Source organism: Nicotiana sylvestris, chromosome 3, assembly GCF_000393655.2.
Source record: "Nicotiana sylvestris chromosome 3, ASM39365v2, whole genome shotgun sequence".
Classification (NCBI taxonomy): Eukaryota; Viridiplantae; Streptophyta; class Magnoliopsida; order Solanales; family Solanaceae; genus Nicotiana; species Nicotiana sylvestris.
Genome location: NC_091059.1, coordinates 85,787,099 through 85,801,830, shown reverse-complemented (window position 1 = coordinate 85,801,830; position 14,732 = coordinate 85,787,099). Strand labels below are relative to the sequence as shown.

General features: G+C 36.9%; 1 protein-coding gene across 1 annotated transcript; it reads right to left on the bottom strand.

Moving 5' to 3' along the window:
• Positions 1 to 6,178: 6,178 nt before the first annotated feature.
• Positions 6,179 to 10,165, bottom strand: LOC104236652 (endoglucanase 3-like). Its single transcript, XM_009790625.2, has 6 exons — positions 9,847 to 10,165; positions 8,726 to 9,229; positions 7,487 to 7,636; positions 7,247 to 7,358; positions 6,993 to 7,156; positions 6,179 to 6,815 (listed from the first exon to the last, which is right to left on the bottom strand). Exons 1-6 carry the CDS (start codon positions 10,063 to 10,065, stop codon positions 6,486 to 6,488), a joined length of 1,479 nt encoding a protein of 492 aa, XP_009788927.1. The 5' UTR covers positions 10,066 to 10,165; the 3' UTR covers positions 6,179 to 6,485.
• Between the last annotated feature and the right edge of the window lie 4,567 nt (positions 10,166 to 14,732).

Below are 14,732 nucleotides of genomic sequence, written 5' to 3'. Positions count from 1 at the left end.
TCAAATTGGGGCAGAAAATTTTCTTTCATTTCGAAAATTTTCTGGAAGTCTAACACAAGTTTTGAGGGAAGCGGTATCTCCAGCAGTTTTCGGAAGAAGGCAATACAAGTTTTAAAGAAAGCAATTTCGGGAGGAAGATAACACAAGTCTTAAGGGAAGTAGTTCCAGAGGAAGGAAAACACGAGCTTTAAGGGAATTAGTCTTTGAAGGAGGAGAATAACATATTTTTGAATGAAACACCGGTGTTATCCCCAACAGTTTTCAGAGGAATGAAACACCAGTTTTGAGGGAAGCAGTTATGAAAGAAGATAATTCAAGTTAGAAGAAAAATGGTTCAAGAAGCAGGAAGGAACAGAGGCAATAGAGCGCATTTTTAAGAAGTTGTTGAATCAGGAGCCCGCCTGGAGAATGGAGGTGTTATATTTTTAAAAAAGGAGTAGTTGAAGTCAGGAGCCCGCCTGGAGAATGGAGGTGTTATATTTTTAAGAAGTTGTTGAAGTCAGGAGCCCGCCTGGAGAATGGAGGTGTTATATTTTCAAAAAAGAGTAGTTGAAGTCAGGAGCCCGCCTGGAGAATGGAGGTATTACATTTCGAAGAAGTTATTGAAGTCAGGAGCCCGCCTGGAGAATGGAGGTATTACATTTCGAAGAAGCTGTTGAAGTCAGGAGCCCACCTGGAGAATGGAGGTTGTTATATTTTTCAAGTTGTAGTCAAAGTCAGGAGCCCGCCTGGAAAATAGAGGTTGTTATCATTGCAAGTTGTAGACGAAGTCAGGAGCCCGCCTGGAGAATGGAGGTATTATCTTTAAATTGTTTATTGAAGTCAGGAGCCCGCCTAGAGAATGGAGGTATTATCTTTTTAAGTCGCAGTGGAAGTCAGGAGCCCGCCCGAAGAGCGGAGGGTTACAACAAAAACCCCCAGCATAAACTCAAGTGCAGAAGTCAAAAGAGAGGCAACAATGGCCAAGGAAATATAATTCGCGTGTCGAAGGAGAAACAATTCGAATTTCACAAGAAAGAAAGAAACATCAGAGGAAACACAAGCCAACAAGAAAGCAAGGCAACAAGGGCAAGTTTGAAGATCTAGATAAGATTTTGTAATTCCTAAGTTTAGTCTAGCTTCTTGTTTTCGTTTAGCATGGTGTAATAAGGAGGTCAGTAAACAGATAGCAGCAGCAGCAATAGTAGTGACAACAAAACCACAGCTTCATGGTAGTCCCAGCTACCGAAACTTCCCGAACTACATTGACCTGATTCCCTTTTAGCCAGAGATATGTAGGAAACCTTTGAAGCAAGGGTTCGGTCAAATCTTTCAAAAATACTTCACACGGAGTAGCCGAACGGGCAAAAATCGCTCGTATCCGCTCACTTGGTCTTTGCACGAAAACTCTTCGTGTTTGCGAGCAAAGAGGGGAAGCTGTGGGCACGTGATTTTTGCCTCACACGAACCACTCCTAAAAATTCAAAATAAAATAAATCTTTCCTTTTGTGTGCAATTTTGTGAATTTTCGTGATATTTTCTGTAATTATTTGCATTTGTGTGCGCATATTCGTTTTTTTAAATTAATGAAAATATAAAAATATAGCATATGCACTTAGGATTTGATTTTATATTTTTGGTTAATTTAGTAAAATACTGTTTTACAAAATGAAAAATTCAAAAAATAATAACGTATTTTTGCATTTTTAGTGTTTAATGTCAAATTTTGCGATTTTCTTTTAATTTGGTATTAGTTATGTGTGATTATTATCATTTAGAGATAATTAGTATTTTAAGGTAATTTGGGTTTTTATAGCTTAATTAAGGATTTTTAAGTCCTAATTATTGAAAGAAAAAGGAAGAAAAGAAAAGAAAAAAAGAGAGAATTAATAAAAGAGGGGAAGCAAGATCTGGGCCAAAAAGCCCAAACACAAAACCAGTCCAAACCCATCAGAAAACCGTCCAAACTCGTTCGAAACTGACCCAACTAGCCTGGACCTGTCTCCGGCCTCAACCAAACTACGTCGTTTCAGGCATTTCAATCTGGACCGTTGAATTTAACTTGATCAAACGGTCCCAAAGCCTAGACCCAACCCGACCCCGACCCGTCACTCCAATACCCGGACCGCCCCAGTACTACTCCAAACGACCTCATTTTGTCTTATGAATTAATCTGAGCCATTGGATTCCAATCATCCAACGGCCCAAATTAATTCACCAATTTCATATACCCTAAACCCTCACCCCTACCTCAGAACACCCCCCTCCTCACTCGTCTCTTCAGAAACCAAAACACACACCACCCTTACCACCGTGCTCCGCCCACCGGAAATCGTCTCACGACAGTTCCGGTGGTCCAAACGACCCCATCTTTACACCACTGATTCCCCTCGACCTCCCCATTCCGAATCCCTAACCCTTATCCCTCGAATCATCCTATAACTTCTCGGATCTTCGATCGAAGATCCCCGTCCCAAACCCTAGCCTGTCCACTTAACCCCAAAATCACACCCAATAATCCCCTTGACCTCCTCGTCGCCAATCCCTAGCCAAATTGGCTCGAATCCGAGTAAAACTCGTCGAATGTCGGATCTAGGGTTCAACGATTCGAGAATGTTTCGAAGCTGTCAGGGTTGAACGGGTTCTAGTTAGTATTATAAGCCTATATCTGACGAAATAGACGTATAATACTAACTGGAACTCAAGTTCGAAAGGGCATGCTGGTGAGATCCGAGAAAAGAACAGTAAGTTCTTATCAGCTCCTTCTTTGTTTTTTTTATGTTTATTTGTCTGTGTTAAGTTGCAATTAGTCGCTTCTTCAGGTTTTCATCATTTTGTCAAATAATTCGTCCGTGCTAAGTTGTAATTCATCACTTCTGTCAATTAATCCTCCTCTTCTTTCGGACCTTTTTCTGGTCCCGTTTTTCTCATCTTGGTCGATTGGCATATGTTGAATCAATTAAATGGTCTCGTCAATTGACCCGTTCATGTCTGTAGTTCAGTTGTTCTCCTCAAGTTACTGGGTTTGTTTTATCTTCTGACCTTTGTATTTTTAGCCTCAGGGCTCATAGCCAGTATACTTGTTGTTCCAGCATTTTGTTAGAGGTTAATTTAGAGTTATATTTGTTCCCAATATAGATAGCTTACTCTCATGCATCTGTGTGAATCAATTTCTTGACCTTATAGTCCAGTCTGACTATGGTCCTGAATCATCTAATCCCCATCTTGGTTGAAATGATGTTGGATTTGATTTGAGTTCAATTGATGATTAAGTTTAATGATTCGAATTTATTTGTTTGTTCTGTTAAGCTTGTTCTGATATAAATCTAACCTTGTTGAATTGTCCTAATGTTGTTGATTGGGAGTTAGTTTCATGTATCTAATTAGTCAATTGATAGGCTTAAATTGGCTATAGCTGAGGTTTCATACCGGTTTAAAGGATTGGGGTAGGATAGTAACCACAAGGGTTTCAGGGGATAGTTTTGGACTTAAAAGTTTGAAAATGGTTGGTTTAAGTGTTCTGTCCAGTAAGTGCTAATGTAACATTAAACTAATGCATTTGTTTAGTGTTAATGGGGAACAAAACATAATGGTATGGGGAAGCTTAAAAGGGATTGATTAAAATATGTTGTCCATACCTGTTTGAACATTAAATAACGAAAAGACAAGGGATAATGGGGAAAAACATACTCTAGTGGAGTTCTAAAAGAAGATCATGGGCAGAATTAGTTTCTTAATTCTGCCTGAGTGCTCTTGAGAGCTGGCAAGGTCAGTGTTTGGGTATAAGTGGATGGACTTAGGACAAAGTTGGGGGGGATTGAAAAAAAGTAATCTGAAAAGAAAGAGTTTTGAGAGAGGGCTTTAGACAATCAGCTCACACTCTTATATTGATTTTAAGAGCAGAAATAGTGGAAATCTCTCTGTTTCTGTTCTGTACTTGGGTGTTCAGGACACTTGAGGGATTATCTGATTGCTGAAAGGTGTTCTATGACCGTCTAGTCTAATTTCTAGTAGATTCAGTGTTTTGGTTAATCTTCTTTCTTCCTGGGCATTTTGATTGTGGCTTGGTCTTGAACTTGACTCTGTTTGTTGTTGTTGATTGTCGACCTGCTGATGTTACTGTTATCTGCTGTAGCTGACCTCCTTTCCTTCTTACTCGTATTTCAACTTCCAGGTACACAGCTGTAACTTTGGCATTTGTAAGCTGAAAACATGAAGTTTGAATATACGTGAAGAGTTGAAATTCTGCTTTGATTTCTATATGACTTGTGTATTTAAATTCTTCAGTCACTGATGATAGGTAGATCCCTGTTAGTATGTAGTAAGTGGACTGAAATGGAGTTGTATGAGAGATTTTTTTTAACATAGTTCATACTGAAACATGTTAGCCTCTGGTAACTGATTCCTGTAGTTAAAAATGAGCTTGTTGGACTGTTAAATTAATCTGGACTGTGACTGTTAGATTACTGGATCGTTGGATTATGTTCGACTAGTTCTGAATATCAGTTTTTTTATGCCAATTGCTAATTCAGGAAAGTACTACATCGATTGAAAGGAAAAGGAAAGTGTAAAATGTAAATAGTATTGGAATTTGATTAAAGCATTGACTATATGCATTAGCTATAGTTAGTTTAGTGTGTTTGTTCAGTTTAAACACTTAAAGCTAGAAAATAACTGAAGTTAGCATTATATTTTGGAACCTGTGAAATTGTGCTTGCATTAATGGCCGTTGTTCAAATTGGTAATAGCAGTCATGTAAATGTCGAACTAGATGTTAGTATGACAGTGGCATAAGACGTTGACTGATCCGTTAGTTAAAAATAGAGTTGGAGTGTCAATTGCATGTTTTGGAAATACAAAATCATTTTGCGAGTTGTTTACCTGCTTTCAGTGCATTATTAATTCGTTTTAATTACAATAGGTAATAAATTAGTGAATTGGTATTAAACTAGTGAATTAGAAACTTCATTCAGGATCGTTTAAGTTAATATGAGCAGTCTGGGCTATACCGTTGCCCAGTTGTATGGATCATTCAAATTTGGTAAAAAGTCCACCTCCCTTTAGGCCACTAATATGCTTGCTAGCCCGATGCTTTGATCAAAGGCCCCAAAATTGGGCATTTTTTTAAACACGCGGGTTTTTAAATATAGTAGTTCATAAATTAACTAAGTTTTTTTATTTGAAGACAATAAAACTAAATAGAAAATCGTAGTTTACTGTAGGTTTTCCTTTAAATAATGGACGAGATGAGCCTCGCCAAATAAAGCACCTAGATTGCGGGGCCCTCGATAATTGTATATATTAAAATACTTAAATTTCGAGACGGGCCGTTTAGCGAATTTCACGGTCTTCCCCAAAATAACGCGTTAGTCTCTTTAGGCGCGTATTTTAATAACATTACCTCCCTAAACTCGGGTGCGCATTTATGTGACCCAAATCCAAATCTCAACAATATTAAAATATGTCAAAGACCACGGGTGCATTTATGTGACGTAGTTCAAAACGTGTTTTAATAACGTTGCAATCTTCCCAAAAATGAATAAAAGCGGTTAAGGTTAAAAATGCACATAGGTTTGAACATGTACTAAAATCAAATAATTAAGCCGAATATAACAGTTGAGCGACCGTGCTAGAACCACGGAACTCGGTAATGCCTAACACCTTCTCTCGGGTTAACAAAATTCCTTACTCGGATTTCTGGTTCGCGGATTGTAATACAAAGTCAATCTTTTCTTCGATTCGAGATTCAACCTGTGACTTCGGACACCATAAATCTCCCAAGTGGCGACTCTGAATTTTTTAATAATAAATGAATTCCGTTTCGATTGCCCTTTAATTGGAAAAACTCCATATTTACGTCATCGCGGGTGTAGGCGAAAAAGGAGGTGTGACAAACAAATCAAGCTTCAAGGAGCATTAGTTTAAAGCAACTTTCGTGCTAGTTGGATTATCGTTCATGGAAACAAGAGCCCTTAAAATTACCTTTGAAAAGAAAAATAAAAATATTCATAAAAATTGTTACACTCAAATTATTTGGAAAAAAATACTACGTATAATTATTGCAATATTTTTTAGACTTAATTATTTTCTTGACACAAATTTTATTGTCTATATGATGCTCTTTGAATTTCGACCTCCACTTGCCACATGCAAAACTTAAGATCAAAAGTTTAAAGTATTGTTCATTTGGACCAGCAAGGAATAACACTTGTTAAAGTTGAAATTATAGTCATAGGACAAGCAGGTACAAATTTTAAACCATCCACTTTAACTGCTATTTGTGTACTTCACCCTCATAAATTTTAAACCATCCACTTTAAGAAAACAACCCAACTAAAAACAAAAGAACATCTAAAACAGGGTACATGAGAAGGGTATATTAAAAGTATCCCTATGTAGCCACCAACTTTTGGGGGCACATGCCCATATGTTTTTGGACAACAATCTAGGGATATATTTACAAATTTTAAAAGTAAAACAACCCCTTATACCTCTTTTAATTTTCCCTAACGTTCGGAACTATCAAAGTATGCTAGAGGTCCAACAATGGCAGCATTAATATAAGTAGCAGGCTCTGAATGACTATAATCTGTACGTTCATCCGGGAAGAAATCATTTTGATTAGGACCTCCAACAATTGCTCCAACCAATATGTTTGGGTTGGCATTTGCTGTATAATAGTATGGTTGAAATCCACCATCACAACCAAATGACTGTGGATGCATTGCCATTGAAGGTAAAGATGATCCTCTGTGGTGAACTCTTCGAGGGTAATTTGTTCCATAGCCTACCATGTATGACATTTTCATTGGATTGTTACCTAATATATAGTCCACCTATAATTAAAGACAACACCACAAATTAGCTACCTCAACAAATTGCAAAAATAGATTGTTGTAATAGGTCAAATTCCACTAAGTGTATACATATTTTACATCATCAGTTGGTAAGACTTAATCAAACTCAAATTAAAGTAATTTACTAGTTCGGTTTATTAAATGAGACAAGTTTACCTGTCTTTTTGCAAGTATTCTAATGGTCTTTTCTGTGACCAAGAGGCTTCCACAGTTGAAAGTGTGCTTTTTACTTGCCATGTATTTGGCATAAGTGGTAAGCAAAGATGTGATGGATGTCACATATTGAAGATTTTCTTCAGGTAGCTTGTAAATTAGGCCCCCTGTAATAGATAAGTAATTTAAATAAATACTACTCATATAGCACCCAAAATAATAAAAAAGAAAAGAGAAAAAAAGTAGTCCTGCCTCACCTTTTGTATATTGGGTGCTTGTATAAGGTGAGTTGGGTAATATTTTGCAAACAAAGTTTTCAGCCTGTTGTCTGAATGAATCAAACCTTTTGTCATTTCCAACAACGCTTCTCTACAACATTTAGAAACATTTCAGGCTATATATACTGATTATGAAGTCTTAAATAACCGAAAGAACCAAATTTTATTAATACAAAACATACATGTAATTAATGTGAATAATCTGGATCAAATACGTACCCTTGCCATAAGAACATGAGCACCAGCATACTTGTTGTCCCAGCTAAATAAGTCTGGTACATCATTGACTCCCAATGTGTTTATGAAGTTTAAGTATGAAATATCATTTGTTGCTCTCAATAGCCATGCCGCTCCCCAATATAGCTCATCCTACAAAGTCAATTAACGCAATTTAAATTGGCCAGATCGAACAACCATTTATTGGGCAAGTTACATAGTGGGTCAATCGGCCAAAAATACTTACATCCCCTAGCAGATATACACATATTATCCACTAATTATGCATGGCTACACATATATACATATATTATACATTTGACATCTATTGTTTTGGACGGGCGGGCAGCTATTTAGTATAAAATCCCTCTTTTTGAACCAAGCAATCAAATCCTACTCATCAAGGTTGTTGGCAAAGGCGGATCCAGAATTTATATTTTATGGGTTCAGCATTTAAGTTTTTTAACATTGAACTCATTATATTTTTAAAGTTATGAGTTCATATATACTATTTTTGTAATTTTGATAAAAAAATTTTACACCGGCTCAATTGAACTCATTACTAACACACTACATCTGCCTCTGGTTGTTGGGCCAGAAAACCATTTATCTATAGACCCAAGTTTGTATTTGAAGGTTGGTTCGGTTTTTATCAATACCAAACCAAATCAACTATATCAGTTTGGATTAGTTCGATTTTGTCGGATTTTTCGGGTTTTCGGGTTTTTTTGTTACATGGTCATTATTTCAATCTTACTTTGTTAAAATTATATATAAAGCTTTGATAAGTGAATATATGTTTAGTAAATATGGAAAAAAAAATTAACAAACATATGATATATTAAAATATTCTAATGGAATTTTTTTTTAATAACACATAATAGTTATTTTCTTAGTCGTCTAACAATAATTTTCGTTAATTTACGCTTTTAAGATTAATACATGAGAGGATCCAAATATTTCTACATTTTCGAAAGAAAATTCCCTATAAAGTCTTAAAAATATGAATAAAATCTATATATTTATATGTTGATTTGGTTCGAATTTTTTTACTCAATACCAAACCAAGTCAAATTAAATCTAGTCGGATGTTTTAATCGATTTGATTTGATTTTTCGATTTAATGCGATTTTCCTGTTCGGTTTAAACACCCCTACTTTAAGCCATAACTTGGCTCGGTTTAAACACCCCTACTTTAAGCCATAACTTGGCCCAATAATAAGGGAAGTGGACTATACATACCTTATAACCAGAGTATGAGCAATAGAATGGGCAAGCTGCAGAGCCTAGTGAATCACTATAGGAGCCTCTGAATTGAACTGCAAATCTAAACACTTTCACTGCATTTCCCAGTAGCTTTTTTGAGTACACCGGATCAACCGTCCGGAAAACTAATGAGGCAGCAGCTAAAGCAGCGGCCATTTCTCCGGCCACGTCGGAACCAGGACTGCTCGGAGAGACATAATAGACACTCCGGACAGTATCCATATCTTCAGGCCTTTCCCAACACTTGTGATCAGCATTTGGATCGCCAACGCCAACGAAGAGCTTGTTGGGCGCAGCATTTGCACATTTGAGGAAGTAATCGGTGGCCCAACGTATAGCGGCCCGTGCATTTTGCAATTGGGGCCCCATTCTCTTGCCATACTCAAGTGTGTTCCAAGAGAGCATTGTGGTAGTGTATGCCATTGGGAAATTGAACTTGACATTGTCTCCAGCATCATAATAGCCTCCAGTTAAGTCCACCTGCCAAAATTGTAGCACTTATTTTAGACACAATGTTTCTCAATCCTTCACTCAAAATAAAATTAGAAAAATCACTCAGGGACATAATGATGATAAATACTTCTATAAGAGAATAATGATGGTTTGTTATGAACTTATATCAAGCATGAAAGAAAGCAATGATATTTTCATACACGCACATTTCAAATAATTAAACAATAACAATTTTATAATAGCAGAACTCATTTTGTGTATCGTTAATGAATGACATTCTACTGACTATCAAATAATATACGTTAATTAAAGTATAGCAAAATGGAAAGAAGTTATAAATCAGTAACCATAGCATCCATATGACTGATATTTTAACACCTAAATCCTAATAAAAACCAATAACCTAGCAACATAAGGGATTTATGTGGTATAGTTCTTAAGTCGCTTGTCGTCTTCTTGCGCCGAGAGTCTCCTAGACACAGCCTCTCTGCCCCTCGGGTAGGATAAAGACTGCATACACATTACTCTCCCAGACCTCACTAGTGAAATTACACTGGGTTGTTGTTGTTGTTGTAGTTCTTAGTCGCTTGTTAAACTTTAATTGCAAATCCATGGTAAAATATAAAAAAAAAAATTGAACTTACTTTAGCAAGTGAACCATCTGAAAGTCCCGAACTACCCCTCCAAGAGACACGCTGGTTAGGGGGAAGTTTCCCTGATCTTTGTCCTTCAAAGAACAAAATGGACTTTTCAAGAGCTTCTCTATAGTTGAAACCCCCTTGGGCAGTACCCAATGAGAAGAAGAATGATGAGAAGGACAAGAAGAGAATGATGCAAACAGAAACTTTCACTCTAAACGCCATTATACTTTTTTTGATTTGCTCAAAGTATAAAATGGCTTGTTTAGAGTTAGTTATGGCGTTGATTAAAAACTTTGACAAATGACCCCTTTATATAGGGCTTAGGGAATCCAATCACAACAACGCAAATTAAGGCTTTTCGATCAAGTGTCTTTTTCTTTATTGTCATTTCCTTTTGAAAAATTATTTGATTTCCATTTGAGTAAACATATACTATATCGAAAGACACGAAAAGGTAGTCCATGCCTAAAGGTAGCGGCTCCTAATCTCTTAGAACTGTTTAGGTTGACCAAGAATTTCAAGATGAGTCACCAAAAGACCAAAAGCAAATCAAAGTGTTTCAAGGCTATTGAGAAAATGGAATGGAGGGAAAAAACACAACTCCCAAAAATACTTTAATATTTACAGAATCAAATCATTTAAAATATAATTGCAGATAGTTTTATTTAATAAATAAATATTGATTAATAACATATACTCCCTCCGTTTCAATTTATGTGAACTCATTTGACTGGGCACGGAGTTTAAAAAAAGAGAGAAGACTTTTGAACTTGTGGTGTAAAATAAGGCACATATATTTTGTGTGGCTATAAATCATTGCATAAAAGTAAATTGTTTCCAAATAAGAAAAGAGATCATTCTTTTTGGCACGGACCAAAAAGGAAATAGGTTCACATAAATTGAAACGGATGGAGTAATAAATAGTACGTGATTTGCTATATAATTTAAATTATATTGATGATGTAAAAAGATTTCATCACTATCTGTGTATATATGCGCTAAAATGTTAAATCCAATATTTCCTCTTGCATCTCACCAAAATTCTTTGATATTTCTTCACAATTAAAGGCTATCAATTATCATGGCATTCGAGGTAAAAATTAATTCTTGTAAATTTATATTTGGCCGTCTCGAATCCCTATAAATGGGAAGGCCAAAACGATCACCCTTCTTTTCCCTCCTCTTTTTTGGGGTACCAATGGACGATGTGATATTTACCCTCTACTGCAGAGTAACTTTATCTGACTTGTGGTTTTGAAGATTAATATTTAATAGGAGTAGACTCTTTTTTATGTACTTCTTTTCCCATATATATTTATTAAATCAGAGAAGTATTCTACCATTTGATTTTTCAATGACCTTTTTATATTTTTTATTTAACGATTAGCAAGTTTACTTAATTAATTTAAAAGATATATTCACTGACGGTTTAACAAATATTAACACAATCAAATTAATAGATCTAAAAAATAATTAGAAACTTTAATAAAAATTATACTTAATTAACTTAATATCACGTGTTAAATTAAGCTAATAGTACAAAGAGCATGTACGTTGTCATTGTATATCAGAAACACGAGAAACAAAGAAAAGAAAAATGGAGAAGCTATCAGTCCTTTAGGCCTACGGCGTAATGCTTCATGTTTTCTTTCACAACTTGAGCTAATTGCACATTCGTATTCCTCATGTGTTTATTAGGTGTGTCACGACCCGAATTTTCTACCGTCAAGATTATGATGACGCCTAATATCGCACTCGCTAGGCAAACCAACGTTTGAAATTCATTCACCTTTTTCCATTATATTTTATAAGTTAACATTAACAAAACTAAACCAAACTGAAATAAATGCGGAAGTACATAATAAACCGGTGATCTATATGCTATCAACAATCAAAAATTGTTACCACCCAGAAATTGGTGTCACAACCCACGAACACTCTATGAATACCTACAAGTATTGGTCTGAAAGAAAAGTACATATGTTTCGAAAGAAAATAAAACAGGAATGTAGAAAACATAGGAGGGGACGCTAGGGTCTGCGGACGCCTGCAGGACTACCTCAGGTCTCCTAGATGAATGCCTGCAACCGACCTCTCGATTAGCCACAACCAGCTCTGAAATCTACACAGAAAGTGCAGAGTGCAGTATCAGTACAACCAACCCCATGTACTGGTAAGTGTTGAGCCTAACCTCGACGAGGTAGTAACGAGGCTACGGCGGGGCATTCACAATATAACATGCATATAGTTTATAATAAAACAAGAAGAAAGTACGGAATAAAATGGAACAATAATTTGCAGCAAAATGAATACGAAACTCAACTATCTTGCCAGTACTCAGCTATAACCAATCCTTAAGAGAATTACAATACTACAGAATATGATCGCAGCAGAAGAAGAATACATAAATAACAAAATGATGCGGCGGGCATCCCGATCCCGCCATATAATCAGAAATAATATGAACATTCACCCTTATTACTCTTGTTGCAGCGTGCAACCCGATCCCACTAGTCCACCCTTATTACTCCTCATTATATCACCCTTATTCCTCCTATTACGGCGTGCAACTCAATCCCACATGTCCACCTTTATTACTCCTGTTGCGGCGCGTAACTCGATATCACCAGACAATCACATTTCACCCTTACATCCTCTTGTTGTGGCGTGCAACCCGATCCCACCATATCAGTACCAATAATACAATAAGAACAAGTATTTCACAATTTAACTCAAAGCCCTCCACAACATTTATGCCTCAAATCAAAGCAAATGGAAATCTAAACAATTATAAAACTTCATCAGTTAATACTACACAGAGAGACCAACCAAAATGTACCATGAAGCACCGATAAACCAACTTAAATCAATAATGTGATATAATTAACTATGGAGCAATTAATACCTTCAATAAAGAAAATAACATCTAACAAGAAGCAATTAAATATGAAAGAACCAATAAACATGTAGCAGTTAAGACAGGATAACAATATATTAGGAACGGGGAAGGGCACAGGTTAAACAGATAATTTGGTGGTGCATAAGTACTCATCACCTCACTTATACGCCATACACATGGACTTTCACATAGCAATTAAGTCGGGGATCCCTAATCCCTCAAGTCAAAGTTAGACACAACACTTACCTCAATCTAAACGGCCAGCTCAAAGCTCAAATAGCTCATTTTCTCTAGATTTCGCCTCCAATCCACTCGTATCTAGTCATAATTAACTTAATAATATCAATTATCGCTAAATAAATCAATTCCAATGTAAAATTATAAGTTTCCTAACATTCTCCCCAAAAAGTCAAAAACCGACCTCGGGCCCACTTGGTCAAAACTTTAGGTTCGGACCAAAACCCATTCACCATTCACCCACGAGCCCAAATATGTAATTGATTTCGGAATGCGACCCCAAATCGAGGTCTAAATTCTCAAATTTGCAAAATCCCCAATTTTTCCCAAAATCCCTAATTCTACCATGAAATAACAAGATTTAGGGCTAGAAATCTAATTGGTGCTGATGGAAATTGAAGGAAATAAGTTAAAGAACACAAACATATGATTTGGTGTTGAAATCCCTCTTCAAAAATCGCCCTAGGTCGAGTTCTAGTGAAAAAGATATAAAAATTTGAACAAATCCCGACTTTGGTTCTATTTTAAAATCACTAGACAGGTTTTCTTCGTGTTCACAAGAAGCCTGTCGCGTTCGCGATGCACAGCGGCCAAAGGCCTTCGCATTCGTGAGATACCCATCACGTTCGCGAAGGCGTACTCCCCCCAGCCTCCGCGTTCGGGAGCCTAGTGTAGCGTTCGCGATGAGCAACTTTCCCCTTCCCCAGGTCCCATGCTTCGCGTTCGCGATCACCTGGTCGCTTTCGCGAAGGGTAATTCCCCCAATGCTCCGCGTTCGCGACCAGTGCTTCGTGTCCACATAGAAGGATTTCTCCTTCAAACCAACTTACTCTTCGCATTCGCGAGAGTCCCTTCGCGAACACGAAGAAAGAAATACCAAATGATAGCTGAAGCCAAAAACACCAGAATTTCAAGTCTAAAATACCCGTAGCCTATCCGAAACTCACTCGAGCCCTCGGGGCTTCAAACCAAACAAGCGCACAAGTCTTAATACATCATAAGAACTTGCTCGCGCAATCACATCGCCAAAATAACACCTAAAACTACGAATTTAGCATCAAATTGCATGAAATTTTCAAGAAGGTTTCAAAACTTCTATTTTCTCAACCAAAGGTCTGAATCACGTCAAATCAGTCCCGATTCTCACCAAATTTCATAGATAAGGTATAATTATTGTAATGGATCTGTAACAGACTCCCGAACCACAATACGAACCTGGTATCAACAAGATCAATTATTAACCAAATTCTTAAAACCTTTATAATTCCAATTTTACAATTTTCTTCAAAAATTTATTTCTTGGGCTAGGGACCTCGGAATTCGATTCCGGGCATACAACCAGGTCCCATATTTTACTATGGACCCACCAAGACCGTCAGAATACGGGTCTGGGTCCGTTTACCCAAAACGTTGACCGAAGTCAACAAAAATTAACTTTTAGGCCAAAAATATTAATTCATCAATTTTCCACATAAAGACTTTCCGGAAATATGCCCGGATTACGCATGCAAATCGAGGAGAGATAAAATGAGGTTTTTAAGGCCTCAGAATACGAACTCGAGTTCTAAAACAGAAGATGACCCCTTTGGGTCATCATAGTCTCCACCTCTAAAAGACATAGAAAAGTACCTGAGCAGGAGAAAAGATGGGGATATCTGCTCCGCATATCGGACTCAGACTCCTGGGTAGCTACCTCAACAGGCTGACCTCTCCACTACACACGAACCGAAGGATAACTCTTCGATCTCAACTG

Coding starts and splice junctions, on each gene's coding strand:
- LOC104236652 (XM_009790625.2), bottom strand. CDS start 10,065: ATGGCGTTTAGAGTGAAAGTTTCTGTTTGCATCATTCTCTTCTTGTCC. Junction 7,359..7,486: donor CTCATGTTCTTATGGCAAGG/GTACGTATTTGA, acceptor TAAATGTTGTAG/AGAAGCGTTGTTGGAAATGA. Junction 6,816..6,992: donor GAATACTTGCAAAAAGACAG/GTAAACTTGTCT, acceptor CTTTAATTATAG/GTGGACTATATATTAGGTAA.